Source organism: Panonychus citri, unplaced genomic scaffold, assembly GCF_014898815.1.
Source record: "Panonychus citri isolate SS breed McGregor unplaced genomic scaffold, ASM1489881v1 Contig00119, whole genome shotgun sequence".
NCBI classification, from domain to species: Eukaryota; Metazoa; Arthropoda; class Arachnida; order Trombidiformes; family Tetranychidae; genus Panonychus; species Panonychus citri.
Genome location: NW_026515524.1, coordinates 130,781 through 151,599, shown reverse-complemented (window position 1 = coordinate 151,599; position 20,819 = coordinate 130,781). Strand labels below are relative to the sequence as shown.

The 20,819-nt window shown below is 32.8% G+C and overlaps 6 protein-coding genes and 1 pseudogene across 6 annotated transcripts; 2 read left to right on the top strand and 5 right to left on the bottom strand.

Annotated features, from left to right (window-relative positions):
* The first annotated feature begins 57 nt into the window (after positions 1-57).
* LOC128390402 (uncharacterized protein DDB_G0283697-like) lies at positions 58-2,571 on the top strand. Its single transcript, XM_053350110.1, is given in 7 exon segments — positions 58-386; positions 509-564; positions 653-758; positions 830-878; positions 881-1,013; positions 1,085-1,704; positions 1,773-2,571. Coding segments are annotated over 7 exon segments (1,374 nt in total). The 5' UTR covers positions 58-335; the 3' UTR covers positions 2,132-2,571.
* Positions 2,572-2,573: 2 nt separating this feature from the next.
* On the bottom strand, positions 2,574-3,975 carry LOC128390395 (L-xylulose reductase-like). Its single transcript, XM_053350105.1, has 2 exons — positions 3,137-3,975; positions 2,574-3,044 (listed from the first exon to the last, which is right to left on the bottom strand). Exons 1-2 carry the CDS (start codon positions 3,587-3,589, stop codon positions 2,712-2,714), a joined length of 786 nt encoding a protein of 261 aa, XP_053206080.1. The 5' UTR covers positions 3,590-3,975; the 3' UTR covers positions 2,574-2,711.
* Positions 3,976-4,465: 490 nt separating this feature from the next.
* LOC128390397 (3-oxoacyl-[acyl-carrier-protein] reductase FabG-like) lies at positions 4,466-5,420 on the bottom strand (annotated as a pseudogene).
* A 1,300-nt stretch (positions 5,421-6,720) lies between these two features.
* LOC128390401 (hexosaminidase D-like) lies at positions 6,721-10,926 on the top strand. Its single transcript, XM_053350109.1, is given in 3 exon segments — positions 6,721-6,962; positions 7,107-7,736; positions 7,825-10,926. Coding segments are annotated over 2 exon segments (1,995 nt in total). The 5' UTR covers positions 6,721-6,962; positions 7,107-7,396; the 3' UTR covers positions 9,480-10,926.
* A 635-nt stretch (positions 10,927-11,561) lies between these two features.
* Positions 11,562-12,683, bottom strand: LOC128390394 (3-oxoacyl-[acyl-carrier-protein] reductase FabG-like). Its single transcript, XM_053350104.1, has 2 exons — positions 12,103-12,683; positions 11,562-12,034 (listed from the first exon to the last, which is right to left on the bottom strand). Exons 1-2 carry the CDS (start codon positions 12,553-12,555, stop codon positions 11,675-11,677), a joined length of 813 nt encoding a protein of 270 aa, XP_053206079.1. The 5' UTR covers positions 12,556-12,683; the 3' UTR covers positions 11,562-11,674.
* Positions 12,684-12,837: 154 nt separating this feature from the next.
* Positions 12,838-14,034, bottom strand: LOC128390396 (3-oxoacyl-[acyl-carrier-protein] reductase FabG-like). Its single transcript, XM_053350106.1, has 2 exons — positions 13,382-14,034; positions 12,838-13,320 (listed from the first exon to the last, which is right to left on the bottom strand). Exons 1-2 carry the CDS (start codon positions 13,832-13,834, stop codon positions 13,003-13,005), a joined length of 771 nt encoding a protein of 256 aa, XP_053206081.1. The 5' UTR covers positions 13,835-14,034; the 3' UTR covers positions 12,838-13,002.
* Positions 14,035-14,712: 678 nt separating this feature from the next.
* On the bottom strand, positions 14,713-19,297 carry LOC128390400 (hexosaminidase D-like). The gene is made up of 3 exons (XM_053350108.1): positions 18,818-19,297; positions 18,059-18,658; positions 14,713-18,008 (listed from the first exon to the last, which is right to left on the bottom strand). Exons 2-3 carry the CDS (start codon positions 18,366-18,368, stop codon positions 16,282-16,284), a joined length of 2,037 nt encoding a protein of 678 aa, XP_053206083.1. The 5' UTR covers positions 18,369-18,658; positions 18,818-19,297; the 3' UTR covers positions 14,713-16,281.
* Between the last annotated feature and the right edge of the window lie 1,522 nt (positions 19,298-20,819).

Below are 20,819 nucleotides of genomic sequence, written 5' to 3'. Positions count from 1 at the left end.
TTTTGATTCGATTGTCTTTTTAAATATCTCCATTGAATTTAATTGTTTGTTACGTTGATTCAGTTTTTCTGGTAAAATGATTAAATGTGGCGCTTACCTTTGGATTGTTAATCATTGGCTTAGATTTTTGTGGCGCCAACATTTGTTGTTGTTCATTGTTGGCTTAATGATTCAATTTCTGTTTCTGCTTTTATCATCTTCTACCTTTTCTCCCCTAATTTAATTAGTATTTAAACTAATTAATTTTAATTGTTTCTTTTAAACTTCTCTGTTAACCTTTACCTCTCCATCTCACTTTGTTTTAATTCTATTTGATTATCTGTTTTATCATCAGAATGTCTCATGTTGATAAATTAAAGGATTTGGTTTACTCACAGAAAAGAACGGTAAGTATTTGAACACATTCTCTTCTTGTTTTAATCATTTTCTTCCATTTTATTTATTGTTTTTTCTTTTTTATTTTTATTTTATCTTCGCAAATATTTGACCTTTTGTTATTTCCTTACAGGTTTCAATTCGTGATGTTTGTTATTCTTTGAATGTTCACGTTTCTGAGGCTCGGAGGTAATTACATCATTCACTTTGTGCTACTGTCTCTTATGTCTTCTTACTACGCTTTTACTGACGACTGGTTTTCTCTTTTTATTTATAGAATTTTTGATGAATTTCTTGCCGAACTCAAGGAAAAGGACAGTTCTAAATTAGTCGTTACTTATATCGTGTCTGGTTCTGGTCTGGATTCCACTGAAGATTACAAGGTATTTCCATTATATGACTTTGCTTTATCAATGTTTCTTTAATGATGTTTTCTTTTCATACTGTTTTTAAGGTTCATAAGCTTACATATGCCAAGGCCGAGGAATTGGATGAAATCAAAAAGGATTTGAGACTATTTCTAGTTGTAAAGTTAATTCCATTTCATTGAGAAATGAGGATGAAGAAAACGTTTCATGTAATGGCGACGATGTGAAAGAGCATTTTCTAGATAGAGATGATTTTCTTAAGAAGCAAAAGTAAGATCTTGAGTTATCGATTCTCTTTAGATTAACAACCAATTGTAATTTTTTTCTATTTATTTTCATAGGTTAACTTATATTGTTAATGATAATATTCAACTTCGTCCAGATCGTTTGGAACGATTGAATTTGGTCTCTGGTGTTACAGTCAATGGTTCTAATGGTGATGTTAAAGCAGAAGTGAAAACAGAGAAAAAAGAAAAAGAAAAGGAAAAAGAAAATAAAACCGAAACTAAGAAAGAGACCAAAAGCTCAAAGCGAACAACAAATCGACGTGGTAATGGTAACAAAAAGCAAAGTAAATTATCTGGTTTTGGATCTAAAATTCCGAAGAGCGAAAAAACCAATTCATCGGGTGATTCAGGATTCTCCATGGAATCTACACCCGATCCTTTCTCTGAGGAGGAGGAAGAAGAGAAATCCCCTGTAAGTGTAAAAGAGGAAGAAATGGAAGTCGATCCAAGTCCAGTCTCACCTCCATCATCTTCGGAAGAAAAGATTCTATCGGAAGATGAAAAACCTCGAGTAAAAGAAGATGATTCAGAAGATGAAGCCATCTTCATGGAAGAGGTAAAAGGAAAGTCTAAAAAAGAAAAAAGTAAAAAGCGTAAACGTGTTCGAATTTATGATTCGGATGAGGATGAAGATGAAGAAGCCATGGCTTTAAGAATTTTGGCTGGAGATGATGGTGACAATTCCAATCATTCTAGTGTCGCTCGATCATCAATAGAAAGTAATAAATCCGAAGAACCGAAGAGGTGAAACCGGTCAAAAAACTGAGGAAAAAGTCCAAACCTATGGAAACAAAAACAATATCTGAAGAGTTTGTCGACGATGAAGGTTATACTCAAGTTCGATTTGTGAAAAAATTAGTACCTGTTGAAGAAAATGTCGAGGAATCGAAACCGGAATCGACTGAGAATGGAAACGATAAAAACGACATCACGTCGAAAAAAGTAAAAACCGAAAAACAACCAACCAAAAAACAGAAAACGGCCGAAAACGACGACGAAGAAGATACAAAACCCAAGCCTAAAAAGTTATCGAAAGCGGCTCAAGCCAAGAAAGGCCAAGTTTCGATTACCAGTTTCTTTAAACCCGCAGCAAAGGTTTAAACTAATCAGTGCCTTGTAAATATCGTGATCGGAATCAATTATAATCATCATTCTCTCTCATATTCATATTTAATTGATCGAATTTTTTCTCTTTGCATTTCCTTTTCTTCCTCTTATTTGATTCTTGACTCACTTAGAGAAAACAGTTAATTCAACATGTTCACATAATCTAATTTCAATTCTCATCACAACACCAACTACATTCGAGTACCAATTACCTTCTCAAATCGAGGAAATTTTATCCATAAAACTGTATCCTGTCAAAACTCAAGAGAAATCGGATGTCAATCAATTGGTTAACAATCAAATCAACTGATCATTTTTCCTCTCATAAATAGCATCTTTCCAATGTTAATCTACATGTATAGAGTTAATTGTAATGAAATTATCGCATTACTAAGTTTACCTCTTGTGATTAAAAAGTATTTATATTACGTAAAGGTTTCATTGAGTAGCTTAAAAATGTTTAATGTTGAAGATACAAGAAGCTAATCGAGAGCGAAATTGGAATTGATTGCTTGAAGCTCATTAGAATGTTGAAGAAAAATCCAACTTAATTAGTGTGGATATTTTTCTGGTTCTAATTGAAAGTCATCGTTTTGTGAGGATCGTTAACCAATAGGCCAGAATCAGAGACGACAATTGAACCCGTCATATTTTTGGAAGCATCAGAAGAAAGGAAAGCAATTAACTTGGCGATATCCGCTGATTCTCCGACACAATTAAGAGCCGTTTCCTTGACCATTTCATCCCAAATGCCGTCTCCTTTACCGAAGAAATCAAGTATATTGGTTCGAACTGGGCCAGGATTGACGGAGTTAACTCGAATCTCGGGTGCCAATAATGAAGCCATAGATTTAGTGAACATATCGAGCGATGACTTCGACATACAATATGACCAAAATACAGCATGCTGATGATAGGTGAAGAAAAATCAATATGAGACAAAAAGAGAATCGGCTTTTAGTTAAATTCAGTTAATTTCGTAAGATTATTGGAACTTACTGGTTTTTGACTGGCGATACTCGAAACATTAACTATGGCCCCTTTAGCCTGAGCAAGATGATCTTTGGCCAATCGAGTTAATATTATAACTGCTCGAACATTGATCTGCATCACTCGATCATAATCCTCAAGAGAATCACAATCAGTAAATCCTTTGGTAGAAACGACACCAGCATTGTTAACCAGAATATCCAATTGATTATAAGCTTTAATTGTCTCATCAAAAGTCCTCTTTACATCTTCATCTTTCTCGAAATCCGCTTGGATTACAATTGGTTTTAATCCATTAGGAGATTTAGATTGACATTCACTTGAAACTTTATCCAATTTACTTTGAGTCCGACCAACGATCGCGACCTTAGCACCAAGAGACGAAAACAGAATGGCCGTAGCAGCACCAATACCATCACTCGAACCAGTAATTAGAGCAACTTTACCTGTTAGGTTAATCATGTTCACAATTAACTATTTTAAGTCGAGAATATGAAATAATTAAGATGAATTTCAAAATGGTAACTTAACAATATCCAAAGTGTTTTGGTAAATAAAACAAGGAAAACAAATGTAACCAATTTTAATCACAATTAGAATCAATTGAATATATAGCAAGCCTACTAGGCCAGGAAATGGGAGTGATTTAATTTGGTAATTGTATTAACTATTAATACTTGTTAGTACACTAAGACTCCCCTAATTGTTATACTTGAGAAACTAATTGAACAATTGAAACAATTTAAACAATAAAAGAGTCTCAAAAGCAATGATGAAATTACAGTAGTGATGATGGTCCTTAATCATTAAAAGTACAATGAAACTATTGTTAAGGTGAAATCATTTTAATTTGATTGTAATCAATTGTTAACCCAATCAGTTTGATCATATGATGTGAATACAATCAGACTAGAGAAGAGACTTGATAACCTTGGGAATTAAGAAATTTGGTTGATTGTTTGAGTGGTAATTTAACATTGAATAAAAGATAATCAAGAAACAATTTATTCTTTGTCTCATCTATCTAATTAAGAAACCAAAGAAAATCAGTTAATTAAGTTTAATGTTACATCGATATGAAAACCATTCTTTTAATTGTAGGAAGATTAAACTATTATACAAATAAAGAAACGCAATTAAATTAACTCATTATAAGATAATTTTATTTAATCTTCAACTTTCATCGAGTGGAGGAAATGTAAGTTTATCTTTAATCTTAAGATTGGATTAACTGATATACACTTAAGTAGTTAATTAAGAATTAAAATACGAAAAATTAACAATTCTATTGAAAAAATTTAAGTGTAATGTTGAGGAGAAAATTTTTAGTGGCTAATGTTGATTGTAATCACTTTGATTTCATTGGATCTTTGATCAGTAAACCAGAATCAGAAACGACAATTGAACCTGTCATATTAGCAGCAGCATCGGAGGCCAGAAAAGCGATTAGTTTGGCGATTTCTTCAGGTGAAGCGAACTTGTTTAAAGCGGTTGCCGAAGCCATTGTTTCGTAAAATTGATCGTAATTTTCAATTCCAGGTAATTTAATGCTCGTTTTCACGGGTCCAGGATTCACAGAGTTGACTCGAATCTCGGGTGCCAATAATGAAGCCATAGATTTAGTGAACATATCGAGAGATGATTTCGACATACAATATGACCAGAATAATGTACTCTATTTATTAATATATCAACAGGAGTTAATAGAAATTGAAATTTTACAAAATAATATTTTCACTGTTAAATTATTATGAACAGAACTTACTTCTTTGAGAGCAGAGATACTCGAAACATTAACTATGGCTCCTTTAGCTTGAGCAAGATGATCTTTGGCCAATCGAGTTAATATGATAACTGCTCGAACATTGATCTGCATCACTCGATCATAATCCTCGAGAGAATCACAATCAGTAAATCCTTTGGTAGAAACGACACCAGCATTGTTAACCAGAATATCCAATTGATTATAAGCTTTAATTGTCTCATCAAAAGTCCGTCTTTCTCGAAATCCGCTTGGATTACAATCGGTTTTAGTCCATTAGGAGATTTAGATTGACATTCACTTGAAACTTTATCCAATTTACTTTGAGTCCGACCAACGATCGCGACCTTAGCACCAAAAGACGAAAACAGGATGGCCGTAGCAGCACCAATACCATCACTCGAACCAGTAATTAGAGCAACTTTACCTGTTAAGTCAATCATTTCGTTCAACAATTAGTAGTTTATCAGTTAATTTCAACTGGTACAATAGTTGATTGTTTCAGAGCACAAATGAAAAAAAAACAATACGAATTCAGATGAATTATTGCTTTTATTTGATTTCACACCGAATTAACCTTGGAGTGTATTATGTGGATCAATATTTATAATCTTATTGACATGCACCTAATTTAATTGATCACAATCTCACAATCGGGATAGTAATTCATAATCTATTTGTATATTTATTAATCTAGTACTAAATATAACAAAGTTGCAAGAACTTAATGATGAAATAATGTAATCTCAATATAAAAACTTTTATTACAATTTTCCTAACTAATTAATACAATCCTGTTGATCTATCTTTCTATATTCACAGATAGCAAATCGATAGGATTTAATTATAATCCAATGAATTATTATTAGAAAGTAATTACTTTTTTAAGCTTTGATAGTCTCATCAAAGGCCCTTTTTACATCTTCATCAACTATAATTGTTAAGTTAATCATTTTGATTTCAAAAAACGATGATTAATATGATACAAATACGACAATTTAGATCAGTTTATTGAGTAACTCACGTTTGTACCTGTTAATCAGTTCAGAGATTAGATAATCACATGGAACCACATGACAATTGTGCTTAAGCTAATTCACTTCGATTCGATACAATAAACTGATCACAACAATTATCTAACTGATTAAGTTGTTGTTATCAATAGGAAATCTTTCCGATCACTTTTCTGTCTGACAATTATCTGTTAAATAATCAAGAAGCTAATCTACAATTAGACTCTAATTGTAGACAATTTGCCACTCGATCAATAGTATTAGGTAGAGATCAATCATCTCAATTATATCTAACTTCCATTGTCACTTTTTAGAAAATCATCAAATCGAATCATGGATGAACCAAGTTCGAAGTCAACAATCATTGAGACAAAAGTTTCACACTTCTAATTAATCTCGATAATTGCAATTCAGCTCAGGTAATAATCGATCATGATCTCGAAATTTGATCACCATGAGATTCATATCAACAAGCAGATCGAGAGGAGAAAAAAAAATCCGAACATTGATAAGAAAAGGTTAAGTTTTAATCGAAACGGAAGAAGAAAAAAACAATTCGAATCATTTCCAGTTGAACAATCAGACATTTCTCATGATAATCTTTCGGTGGGAAATTTATCTGATTGAACTTCTCAGTCGATATTAACCACATTATCTTAATTACCTTTGTAATTAAATAAATTTCTAATTACTTCCCCTTCGAGTCAATTAATTCAAAGAAAATGATTTTCATCGTTTTCCTTATAAGTCTTTGTTTACCTTTTTCGTTTTCTCTTCTCTCTTCCTCTCTTTTCCTTTCTCTCTCTTTCAATGTTTTCTTTTTTTCTTGTTGATTCTCAGTTTGTTTCTCGCTCTCTCTTATTGACAACATGTTCATAAATCTCCATTTTCTGGTGACAACAATTATCTCTCAATCAACTATTCCATGTGTAGACAAAGAGCTAATCAGAAAATAAGAGATGTCAATGTTTCTTTAATTTAATCTTCTAAAAATCATCTTCGTATTCCAATAACACTAATTGTGAATTTCTGTTGTTGCCTATACTTGCTAAAGAAAAAGGTAAATATGAATTAATTTGATTACCTTTCGGGTATTTGATTAATTATTTTTCTCCATTTTTTTCTGTTATTTGATCTTCAATATTTCTGTTCTTCTCTCTTGATAATTTCAACTAATTCTGTTCATTATTTTCTCTCTCTTTAGGAATTTACTTTTTGTTTCTCTATAATAATACCAAAGATATGAAAAAATGTTTTAATTGATTGTATTTACCAAAAGGACTTGAAATGTGGTTAAATTATTATTATCCAAATTCATTGAATTCTATTGATTGTCTTGTTCTCTCCTTTATGACAAAGTGACCAGTGTTTTCTGGTTTTCAGTTGACCATCGAGTTGATTTCATCCATTTTATTGATTTGATTGATTTAAAAGGTGTAAACAAGACCATCGAGTTAAAGACTTGGTGGTTCTTGTTTAATTGATCGCATGTGAATGAGACCAATTTGTTATTACATGTTGACCTCCCTATGGAAGAGGAAACCGTTACTTTTGGCCATTGTGATGGTCGCATCTTTCACCGTGATCGCCCTTCAGTACAATAGTGTCTCTGATTCAAAGAGAAACAGTCTCGATCCTCAAATATCTTCTTCTTCATTCAACCCACACTCAACCAGGAATAATGTAAACTCCTACTCTCAGGATAGTCAATCATTACCAAGGAGAAATCTATCAGCTCTTGGATTAGATAATGGAAATATTAATCATAACAAAACAACCACAATCAGAATGAGAATGAGAATGAGTATAACAATAAAAAAGACAAATCAGATCAGTACATTGAAAAGAGACGAGATGAAGATGATCCAAATAACTTGAGTGATGGTGGAGATTCAAGTGATAAAGACAATCAAATTCACCAGTTTCATCTTCATCAATCGCTGCTCCTTATGAATCTTTTGGTGGAAAATATTCTCATTTATTTACATCGGAAGATAAGAATTCAAGAATCAAAAAGGACGGAGAGAGAAACAGTTATTATGTTCCTCCATATAGATTGGTTCACTTCGACCTGAAAGGAGCCCCACCAAAGATGAGTTACCTCAAGTCGATACTGAACTGGTAAAAGAGGCCAGCCACTGGTATTCTCGTTGAGTATGAGGACATGTTCCCATACGAAGGCTATTTAAGTGATATCTCGGCAAAAAATGCTTACACGAAACAAGAAATTGATCTGCTACTCAAGACGGCGGAACAACTTGGTTTGGATGTGATTCCTCTTATTCCGACCTTTGGACACATGGAATTCGTTCTTAAATCACCCAAATTTCGGCACCTTCGAGAATATGATCCATATCCAATGGCTTTGTGTCCTTCTCAAAACGAAACTTTTTTTCTCATCCAACAAATGGTCGATCAAATCATGTCCGCTCATCCCAATATCAAATGGCTTCACATTGGTTGTGATGAAGTCTTTCAAATAGCCTATTGTGACAAATGTCGAAACTCCGATCGGGACACTCTTTTCCTTAATCATGTAATTAAAGTTGCCAAATACGTGAGGTCTAAACACTCAGTTATCCCCATCGTTTGGGACGATATGTTGAGGAACATGTCACCAGAAAGGTTAAAGGAAAGTAAAATTGGTTCTCTGGTCGAACCGATGATCTGGACTTATGTCAAGGACATTTACCGTTTCATTCCCTACCCAACGTTCACCTACTTTGCCGACACTTTTGACAATGTTTGGGCTGCAAGTGCCTTTAAGGGAGCCTTTGGTGAGACCCTTACAGTGCCCAATGTCAAGATGCACCTCGAAAACAACGAGGGCTGGCTCGAAGTGATGGCCGAGCAACATGGACACTTTAAATCTTTCAGAGGAATCGTGGTGACGGGTTGGCAAAGGTACGATCACTTGGGTACTCTTTGTGAACTCCTTCCTTCGGGACTACCTTCGCTCATCATTGATCTCATCACCTTAAAAAATGGACACTTTGATGTGACCAAAGTGTTTAAAGAGTTTGACAAAATAATGAAATGTTCATCTTCATCTTCATACTCTAACAATAACAATCAATATGGTTACCGTGAAGAAAGTAACATGATTGGTTCAAACAATGGAAACACCAATGGATTTGACTTTGAATCGGATCCTTATTTGTACAATCGAGCCTCTAATTGCTTATTCCCTGGATCATCAATCTTTAGGATGACACAAACTGTTGCCGATGCCGTTAAACGTGTAAACGATTACATTTACGATGTGACCATTCACAAGGCCTGGCTAACGGACTATAATGTGCGTCATAATGTTTCTAATCCTTATCGAGTAGACGAAGGGCTAGAACAACATAGTAATGTGCACTTTTTGTTGACTTCTGCTCTTCGATCTGCATCCTCATCACTTCGAGAAGCTTTCGATGAATTCACGGTGAATGAATGGATAGAACAAAATATTTATCCCTATCTTCTTAAAATGGAAAAAGTTCTAAAAGATGGAGAAAATCTAAAGAAATCTAAAGTTTGGCCTCGAAGACCTTATCCTCCTCTTCCTGATATGAAACGATTTGGATTATAAATATCACCTGATTGGTATTAGGATTACAGAAGCAATAAAGCAAATTCTCAACATAATTAACTTAACCATCTCCAAAACCATAGAGTCAATTAAGGACAAATGCTTATTCTCATCGCTTCTCATCTGATTGAAACAGATTCAGTAAATTCAGTGATTTAGATGATGGAAAGAGTCTGAAAGTTGGTGGAAATTGATCTCAATGAGACTTTAATATTGAGCATCAATGTAAAGAAAATCAATCAAATTCATGCCAAAATCATATTCAGACACATATAATAACTGATTTAAAATGATTAACGTTTGATTGTTTTCACCAAAGACAATCGTCTCTATTGATAATTATATCAATTTGTCATTTGTCTTTGATAACCAATTTATCTGATATACTCACAAACCCAAATGACTACTGAAGTAAATTATCATTTCCACTCTATCAAAGTTGATTGAGAGGTTTAATTATCCTCAATCTTTTGACAATTGTTAATCAATTGTCAATTTTCATTAATTTCATTAGGAAATATCTAATCAATATTATCAATGAAACGAAGGCAACTTGTGTCAACCCAAGCAAAGAATAATTAATCGTGATTTTTACAACAAAACAATGGAAATCACCTGAAAGTGTCATGATTACACCGAGTGTTGTACATTCCCAACCTAATTAAGTCAATTTCTGTTTTTCTTTCTCAAATGTAAACATTTTCATCTCTGGTCATTTTTTTTATAACTTTTTTCCTTTTCTCTGATAATGTTTCTCTTGTCAATATTGTTATGATTGTGTCGATTATGCTGATTAAAACTTATTTGTAAATGAAAATAAAACTCCCAATGTGTCCATTGCGAATTCAGTTTGATGAAGGTACCAATTAATCAACTTCCTAAAAGAACATCGATTTGAATTTACTTTAAACGATGATAAGTTTTATTACCAAGTTCAACGAATACAATATTTACTGAGCTCATTTAAAGAGCTGCCATCGCTTTGGTTGGGTCAGCGACAAGAGAACCAGAATCAGAGACAATGCTTGATCCAATCATATTTTTCTCAGAATCTAGACAAGAATATCCAATTGATTATATGCCTTAATTGTCTCATCGATCGTCCTCGAAATCCACTTGGATTACAATTGGTTTTAATCCATTAGAAGATTTAGATTGATATTCACTCGAAACTTTATCCAATTTACTCTGTGTACGACCAACGATCGCGAAAAGTTTGATGATCAAATTTACGGTCGACCTGGTGAACGATATTGGACTCGAGGTGAAGAGGCTACATATTAATTTGATATTGATAATCGTTGTTGAAAATTTCGATGTTGATTTGTATTAACAGCGTTTAAGTTTCGCTAACGAAAACTTTACCAATCTTTTGACATCATGTATATTCAAACAATATACATTTATGTTCAATTTAACATTAAATAAGAGATTTTCATACTTAGAATCTTCTGAAATCATACTCGAATTGTACTGATTGAAATCATCTATCAATGCACAAAATTAGATTAAGGACGATTGGGTTATATTCTTGATGAAATTATTGTTTCCAGCATCATTATCATCACCCAAACAATCATTATCCATGCTACTGTTATGATGAACGGAACAAAAAGTCTAAAAGGAATACAGGAACAATCGAGCAAGAGGTCAAATCATCTCACAAACTCCAAAATCACAATCATAACCCTTGTGTCCAGATAATCCAACACATTAGGGGAACATTATCATCACCTCTCATCCTAATCAACTTAATCATCTCATCAGTTAATCTTACAATCAGTTGGAGAGGAAAAAAAAATTCTCTATTGTTCTTGGAGATGTGATAATGTCAATTACTCTTGTTTACTGATATTCTGTTGATACACTTGCAAAGGCACACAAATTGTCTCACTTTCAAAGTCTATGTTAGTGTTGATCACCCTAGTGGAACTGATTTTGTGAGTTTAGTGATTAAGGTGACGGAGAACAATTTAAAAGTAAATTAATTTCAACATTTGACGAAAAAGAGAAAAGAAAAGAAACTGAAAAAAGTGAAAATGATTCTAAACAACGGGAAAGGAGAGATAATAACATGAATGGTAATAAAACTAATAAGATAACTCAGAAAATGAGATTATCTGGAACTTTAATGATTCCATCTCATGATACATGTATCATTTTCTCAACACATTCATAGAAAAATTTTCATGAAATTATCCTTGTTTATTTTCATCAGTAAAAACAACGGAGGCCAATGTTTTGTGAGGATCAGCGACGAGCGAGCCAGAGTCAGAGACAACGATTGAACCTGTAATGTTTTTAGCAGCATCGGAGGCCAGAAAAGCGATCAACTGAGCGATGTCATCGGGAACACCAACTCTTTGTAACGGCATAGTAGTTGCCATGAGATCCCATAGAGAATTAGGATTTTCAATCTGATTTAAGAAATTGGTTCGAACTGGACCAGGATTAACGGAGTTGACACGAATCTCAGGTGACAGTAAAGAAGCCATTGACTTGGTAAACATGTCAAGTGCGGCTTTTGTCATACAGTAAGACCAAAAGGTTCCACTCTGATAATATAAATAAAACTAAATTTAGCGACACAGAAACAAAGAGTCACAACTAAGATGTAACTTACCATTCTAATACCAGCGATACTTGATACGTTTACGATTGACCCTTTAGCTCGAGCGAGATGATCTTTGGCCAATTTAGTCAATAAGATAACTGACCGTACATTTACTTGCATTACTCGATCATAATCTTCGAGATCACCTTCTTCGGCAAACCGTTTCTGACAAGCAACACCAGCATTGTTAACAAGAATATCCAATTGATTATAAGCTTTAATTGTCTCATCAAAAGTCCTCTTTACATCTTCATCTTTCTCGAAATCCGCTTGGATTACAATTGGTTTTAATCCATTAGGAGATTTAGATTGACATTCACTTGAAACTTTATCCAATTTACTTTGAGTCCGACCAACGATCGCGACCTTAGCACCAAGAGACGAAAACAGAATGGCCGTAGCAGCACCAATACCATCACTCGAACCAGTAATTAGAGCAACTTTACCTGTTAAGTTAATCATTTTCACTATGTAAATAAGCAAAACTTTTACAATCAAGAGTCAAATGAACGCCCAACAATTTAGTTGCAAGTAAACAATTAACTGAAATCTTTTAAATCTAACGATTAGTTTTCAAGTAAACAAGTTAATGCCATCTACATGTATGAGTTTTAATTGAAAATGATGCAAAATCAAGTCAAGATTACAGTTCATTCAAACTTGATCACCTTGGAATCTAATTGCTTATCTACCAACGTTTATTAATCGTCATCAAAATGATTTTATTTCAAAGTCTAATAAAAGTTAATCATATGATATTACGTTTAATTAAGTATGCCTTACATAATTAAGCAAATGATACTAAAATACAAATATTAAGAATCTATTGAACAAATAATCAATCATACAAATCAATTTATTATCAAAATCTTTTGATTTAGCATAATAGATGAACACCAATGTTCATGATTACTTGTGTGGATTGGCTATGAGAGTACCAGAATCAGAGACAACAATTGAACCTGTAATGTTTTTAGCAGCATCGGAGGCCAGAAAAGCGATCAACTGAGCGATGTCATCGGGAACACCGACTCGTTGTAAGGGCGTCTGTGTTTCCATGTGGTCCAGTAAAGATTTTGGATCTTCATGAGCATTCCAGAAGTTGCTTCGAACTGGACCAGGATTAACCGAGTTGACCCGAACTTCAGGTCCAAGTAAGGATGCCATTGATCGCGTGAACATATCGAGTGTTGCTTTGGACATACAATAAGACCAATGAGTACCACTCTAAAAGTTTTAAAAAGAAATGATAATCAGTGATTTTCCAGTGACCAGAATAATAACTTACCATTCTAATACTGGCGATACTTGAGACATTGATAATAGCACCTTTCGATTGAGTAAGATGATCTTTCGCTAATTTAGTCAATAGAACCACTGATCGGACATTGATCTGCATCACTCGATCATAATCTTCGAGAGCATCATCATCAGTAAAATTACTTTTTCGAGCAACACCAGCATTGTTCACAAGAATATCTAATTTATTATAAGCTTTAATTGTCTCATCAAAAGTCCTCTTTACATCTCCATCATTCTCGAAATCTGCTTGGATTACAATTGGTTTTAATCCATTAGGAGATTTAGATTGACATTCACTTGAAACTTTATCCAATTTACTTTGAGTCCGACCAACGATCGCGACCTTAGCACCAAGAGACGAAAACAGAATGGCCGTAGCAGCACCAATACCATCACTCGAACCAGTAATTAGAGCAACTTTACCCATTAGGTTAATCATTTTCAAATCGTTTGTTCAATTGTCGAAAAAAAAACTCAGATAATTAAGGAATTGAAATGTTCACCAGGAGAGTAACAATTAAAATGAATGTTTTATCAATGATATTTACCTTTTATTCATTCAAATCTCATTATAATTTTCAGCCCACTAATTAATTGAGATTAGTTCATTAGATCATAAACAAACAGTCAGGTTGTTTCGTTAATCAAATCTAATTAGATACAATGACTTTCAAACTGGTAAGAGAAACTCTAATTAGATTATTTAATTATCAAGCTAATTTTAATCTCGATCGCGTCACGGGATTATACAGGGTGATCAAAAAGTTCGTGTGAAAGGGAATGGGGGTCGAATCGAATTCAGAAATGTAAATGTTTGTCTGAGCATCTCTAACCCTTATTACCCCTCACACGAACTTTTGATCACCCTGTAATTTGGATCAATCGAGAAAAGATTAATCTCATCCTCGAGACTTGCAATTAAATTACCCTGTTAATTGTTTGATTATGATTAGTTTTACTTTCATAATCTAAGTTGATTAATTGCTAAGAACAATCGTAATTACTAAATTGTCAAGTACATTTGAACTTAACAACAAACAATTAACAATTTTTAGTATTATCTATGTGTATTTGATTAATTAGTTGATTTGGTTCGATGCTTTAAATTGTTATGATTGTTAATCTCATCAATCTTTTATTAATTTGGTATTGATCAACATTTAAGTGATTTTATTATTTGTGAAAATGTTTTTATAATTTGAATTAAACTCAATTGTAACGATTGAATTAAAAGCTTTCATAATCATTTACAAATGTCTATTATTGGGCTGATTAATTTTCAATCAATAACAATTTAAGTTTAAATAGATTTACAAATATCAGTTATGCATTTATATTGATTGAGAGAACAGCAATTAAATTAAATGACAAGAGGTGAAAGTTGTTTACAAAATATTAAGATAATTAACACCGAGAGAGAGAGAGAAAGGAGTTACAACAATTTAATTAATTGGATGTTTTTTTGGTAAACAATTAAGACTTGGTTGCCTTTTAGTTGATTGCAGTTGGTTAATTGTCAATAATTTCATCCTTGATTGGGAATAAAATTGTTTTTCCTTTATAATGGTTGAGGTTTTTTTTTCTCTTCGCGATTTAAATAAGAGTAAATTAAACAATATGCAGTTAATTGTCACAATTAATTACTCACACTACATTTGAGAGACTTTGATGAGGAAGATGATGATGACATTTACAATGAATGAAAATGGTAATTATAAATGTCAATGGTGATTGATGAGTTTGGATCAATCAAGTGATGAGATTAAAAAAGTTGCGATGTGACTTAAGGATTAATCATTGAGAGAGAGAGAGATTAACTCATCTTAGAAGATGGAATCAGGTAAATGATGACGAAAGAAGAAAAAACATCTAAATCTTGATACTTTTCTTTTCATAACCTATGGTCTTATTCTTTGGTGACAATGAACGAATCCTTTAAAAGAATTCTATGGAAAGATAATAATAGTTATCGTGTTCTATTAATATTAATAAGAATAGAATAATAATCAACTCTTTCCCTTTAATTGTCTCTTCATTGTTCACTGATTCTTCATGATATTATCTCTCCTTTTCCCGTTGTTTAGAATCATTTTCACTTTTTTCAGTTTCTTTTCTTTTCTCTTTTTCGTCAAATGTTGAAATTAATTTGCTTTTAAATTGTTCTCCGTCACCTTAATCACTAAACTCACAAAATCAGTTCCACTAGGGTGATCAACACTAACATAGACTTTGAAAGTGAGACAATTTGTGTGACTTTGCAAGTGTATCAACAGAATATCAGTTAAACAAGAGTAATTGACATCAAATCTCCAAGAACAATAGAGATTTTTTTTTCTTCACCAACTGATTGTAAGATTAACTGATGAGATGATTAAGTTGATTAGGATGAGAGGTGATGATAATGTTCCCCTAATGTGTTGGATTATCTGGACACAAGGGTTATGATTGTGATTTTGGAGTTTGTGAGATGATTTGACCTCTTGCTCGATTGTTCCTGTATTCCTTTTAGACTTTTTGTTCCGTTCATCTAAACAGTAGCATGGATAATGATTGTTTGGGTGATGATAATGATGCTGGAAACCAGAAATGGAGAGATAAATTTAGAATGAGAGAGAGAAATTGAAAATAGTTTCCTTTTCCTTATGTATCAGTAACTATTGTATTTGGTTTTACAAACGATTCTCTCTTTATATTTGATAATTTAGATTATTATAAAGTAGGTGATGGTTTTGGTGGGAACTGGTTGAGGTTCAATTATTACACATCGATGTATTTATATTGGAAATGATAAAATGTTGTATCATTAGCTTCAAGCTTAATTATCGATTGAAAGTAAACGATAAAATTAAGAGTAAGTTTGGTTATTCATTATTGCTCTTCGTTTAATCATAATCCAAATCGTTTCATATCAGGAAGAGGAGGATAAGGTCTTCGAGGCCAAACTTTAGATTTCTTTAGATTTTCTCCATCTTTTAGAACTTTTTCCATTTTAAGAAGATAGGGATAAATATTTTGTTCTATCCATTCATTCACCGTGAATTCATCGAAAGCTTCTCGAAGTGATGAGGATGCAGATCGAAGAGCAGAAGTCAACAAAAAGTGCACATTACTATGTTGTTCTAGCCCTTCGTCTACTCGATAAGGATTAGAAACATTATGACGCACATTATAGTCCGTTAGCCAGGCCTTGTGAATGGTCACATCGTAAATGTAATCGTTTACACGTTTAACGGCATCGGCGACAGTTTGTGTCATCTTGAAGATTGATGATCCAGGGAATAAGCAATTAGAGGCTCGATTGTACAAATAAGGATCCGATTCAAAGTCAAATCCATTGGTGTTTCCATTGTTTGAACCAATCATGTTACTTTCTTCACGGTAACCATATTGATTGTTATTGTTAGAGTATGAAGATGAAGATGAACATTTCATTATTTTGTCAAACTCTTTAAACACTTTGGTCACATCAAAGTGTCCATTTTTTAAGGTGATGAGATCAATGATGAGCGAAGGTAGTCCCGAAGGAAGGAGTTCACAAAGAGTACCCAAGTGATCGTACCTTTGCCAACCCGTCACCACGATTCCTCTGAAAGATTTAAAGTGTCCATGTTGCTCGGCCATCACTTCGAGCCAGCCCTCGTTGTTTTCCAGGTGCATCTTGACATTGGGCACTGTAAGGGTCTCACCAAAGGCTCCCTTAAAGGCACTTGCAGCCCAAACATTGTCAAAAGTGTCGGCAAAGTAGGTGAACGTTGGGTAGGGAATGAAACGATAAATGTCCTTGACATAAGTCCAGATCATCGGTTCGACCAGAGAACCAATTTTACTTTCCTTTAACCTTTCTGGTGACATGTTCCTCAACATATCGTCCCAAACGATGGGGATAACTGAGTGTTTAGACCTCACGTATTTGGCAACTTTAATTACATGATTAAGGAAAAGAGTGTCCCGATCGGAGTTTCGACATTTGTCACAATAGGCTATTTGAAAGACTTCATCACAACCAATGTGAAGCCATTTGATATTGGGATGAGCGGACATGATTTGATCGACCATTTGTTGGATGAGAAAAAAAGTTTCGTTTTGAGAAGGACACAAAGCCATTGGATATGGATCATATTCTCGAAGGTGCCGGAATTTGGGCGATTTAAGAACAAATTCCATGTGTCCAAAGGTCGGAATAAGAGGAATCACATCCAAACCAAGTTGTTCCGACGTCTTGAGTAACAGATCAATTTCTTGTTTCGTGTAAGCATTTTTTGCCGAGATATCACTTAAATAGCCTTCGTATGGGAACATGTCCTCATACTCAACGAGAATACCAGTGGCCCCGGCCTCTTTTACCAGTTCGAGTATCGACTTGAGGTAACTCATCTTTGGTGGGGCTCCTTTCAGGTCGAAGTGAACCAATCTAAATGGAGGAACATAATAACTGTTTCTCTCTCCGTCCTTTTTGATTCTTGAATTCTTATCTTCCGATGTAAATAAATGAGAATATTTTCCACCAAAAGATTCATAAGGAGCAGCGATTGATGAAGATGAAACTGGTGAATTTGATTGTCTTTTATCACTTGAATCTCCACCATCACTCAAGTTATTTGGATCATCTTCATCTCGTCTCTTTTCAATGTACTGATCTGATTTGTCTTTTTTATTGTTATACTCATTCTCATTCTCATTCTGATTGTGGTTGTTTTGTTATGATTAATATTTCCATTATCTAATCCAAGAGCTGATAGATTTCTCCTTGGTAATGATTGACTATCCTGAGAGTAGGAGTTTACATTATTCCTGGTTGAGTGTGGGTTGAATGAAGAAGAAGATATTTGAGGATCGAGACTGTTTCTCTTTGAATCAGAGACACTATTGTACTGAAGGGCGATCACGGTGAAAGATGCGACCATCACAATGGCCAAAAGTAACGGTTTCCTCTTCCATAGGGAGGTCAACATGTAATAACAAATTGGTCTCATTCACATGCGATCAATTAAACAAGAACCACCAAGTCTTTAACTCGATGGTCTTGTTTACACCTTTTAAATCAATCAAATCAATAAAATGGATGAAATCAACTCGATGGTCAACTGAAAACCAGAAAACACTGGTCACTTTGTCATAAAGGAGAGAACAAGACAATCAATAGAATTCAATGAATTTGGATAATAATAATTTAACCACATTTCAAGTCCTTTTGGTAAATACAATCAATTGGAACATTTTTTCATATCTTTGGTATTATTATAGAGAAACAAAAAGTAAATTCCTAAAGAAAGAGAGACACAGAGAGAGAGAAAATAATGAACAGAATTAGTTGAAATTATCAAGAGAGAAGAACAGAAATATTGAAGATCAAATAACAGAAAAAAATGGAAAAAATAATTAATCAAATACCCGAAAGGTAATCAAATTAATTCATATTTACCTTTTTTTTCCTTTGCAACAGCAGAAGAAGATGAAGAAAACAAATTGATTATTAGTCACTGGAATTGTAAGTCTGATCAAACAAAAGATGAATCAGAAAATTATAGACAATGAGATATCAATTCTCGAGTAGATTTTACTTTATCTACAGACAGAATAGTTCAATTGACGATAATCATAATCACCAGACAAACGAAGATTAGTTATCATGTTGATATAAATAAAGAGAAGCAAAAAAACAACAACAACAAAAGCAAAAATGGATAAGAGAGAGAAGAAAAAACCAAAACCAAAACAAAACCAAGAATAAGGAGATTAACCTGATCTGAGAAGCGAAAACAGATTAAACTGATTTCATTTAGAATTAATTAGCTCAAGTAATTAATCAATTGTGAGACTGTTGATTATCAAAAGTAAATCAAAATCAGATAGAAAGGTAACCGAAAAAATGGAAAACACAAACTGAAGTGGATAAGCTAAATTTAGGATTTTCTTTCACTCACTTGGCTCATTTCTCTCTCTCTCTCTCTCTTTGCTTTTCTCTTTCTTTTTCTCTGTCTATATTTAGAAAGAGGATGAAGACGCAGTTCCACTCTAATCATCTTCTCTGTCTAATTTATCATCATTCTCTTTCTTTCTAACCTTAATTTCTTTGACTGGACCCGTTATTTTATCTTCATCCTCATCTTCAAATATTAGATGATAAATATTACCTGATGAAAATTTCATTCTAATCAACTGTTAATCCAATTGTAGATCAACAATCATGATGATTAATGGAAAAATTAAATTGTAACAATTTAATTGCATCACAATTGAAAATAAATTGAACCATCATGTTATTATTATTACTCAACAACAATTAACTTTTTAATCACAACTTGGAAACCTTTCTGATGATTATGATTGTTATTTATTAACTTTTTGCTTTTATATGTTTAGTTAATCATTACAATTTAATTAACTGTTATTATACAATCAAAGTTGTTTAATTAATTCACTTGGTTAATTGTTTGTTTTGGTTTCTATGGTTTTGCTCAATTGGTATAAACATGAAAGTTAATTGTTGGAAATTCATTATTGGAAATCAATTTCAATTACTATTTACATAACAATTAGTTGGAAATATTTTTATTGATTTTCAACAATTAAACTGGAAAAATAATTTTAATCACAATTGAAATTGAAATGAAATTTTAATTGGCAATTAACTCAATGAATCCATAGTTGATTTTGTGCTGATGGAAACAATTAAATTGGTAGTTAATTGTATCCATTGATTAAAATGTTTCGTTTTTGATTAACTTTCACTTTTTTTTGATTCTCATCAACAATTAACAAAAGGTTATTACAATCAATGAGTCTTGTAAATTGTTTTTAATTGTTCATCCCCAAAGTAAATTAAAATTTAAAAAGCATAACAACAATTAAAAATCATCTTCGTGCAACCATAAAAGTACAATTTGTTAATTGTTGTATTGATCATGATGAAGATGATGATGATGATACTAATGATTGATTTAATTGTTAACCTTTTATTGTTATTTTCACCAATTGATTGAATGATTTATTGAAACAATCAATTGATTTCAAGTTAAATTGATTCTGATTGCAGGGCAATTAACTTTGAAATCATTTTCTAACAACAATTAAATTAAATTGACCTGATATTAAACTGACCTTCAAATTGTCAAGCAAACAATTAGTGACCATCATCAAGAAAATGTCATCAATGTAATTAGTGAACAATTAAACATTATCATTATTATGATTAACTGATTAGAGGAAAAATGAGATTAAATTAGCATGATTAGTTGATTGTTTCATTTTTAAGAATCAAATCTTTTGTTTTTAACAATTAGAGGAAAATGACATTTAATTTGATTGTGATTAACAAAAATTTCACTCTCTTAATATTAACAATTTAACTTTTTTTTTGTTAATTGTGTTTATGTGAATATATTTTAATGAATGTTTAATAAACTAATTGTGCTTGTAATTTA

What these genes read in the sequence shown, in the direction of transcription:
- LOC128390395 (XM_053350105.1), bottom strand. Translation starts at nt 3,589, where the DNA reads ATGATTAACCTAACAGGTAAAGTTGCTCTAATTACTGGTTCGAGTGAT. An exon ending in GTATCGCCAGTCAAAAACCA is followed by an intron (nt 3,045 to 3,136) that starts GTAAGTTCCAAT and finishes ACCTATCATCAG; the next exon opens with CATGCTGTATTTTGGTCATA.
- LOC128390394 (XM_053350104.1), bottom strand. Translation starts at nt 12,555, where the DNA reads ATGATTAACTTAACAGGTAAAGTTGCTCTAATTACTGGTTCGAGTGAT. An exon ending in GTATCGCTGGTATTAGAATG is followed by an intron (nt 12,035 to 12,102) that starts GTAAGTTACATC and finishes TTATATTATCAG; the next exon opens with AGTGGAACCTTTTGGTCTTA.
- LOC128390396 (XM_053350106.1), bottom strand. Translation starts at nt 13,834, where the DNA reads ATGATTAACCTAATGGGTAAAGTTGCTCTAATTACTGGTTCGAGTGAT. An exon ending in GTATCGCCAGTATTAGAATG is followed by an intron (nt 13,321 to 13,381) that starts GTAAGTTATTAT and finishes TAAAACTTTTAG; the next exon opens with AGTGGTACTCATTGGTCTTA.
- LOC128390400 (XM_053350108.1), bottom strand. Translation starts at nt 18,368, where the DNA reads ATGAGACCAATTTGTTATTACATGTTGACCTCCCTATGGAAGAGGAAA. An exon ending in CAGAATGAGAATGAGAATGA is followed by an intron (nt 18,009 to 18,058) that starts GTATAACAATAA and finishes AAAAGAGACGAG; the next exon opens with ATGAAGATGATCCAAATAAC.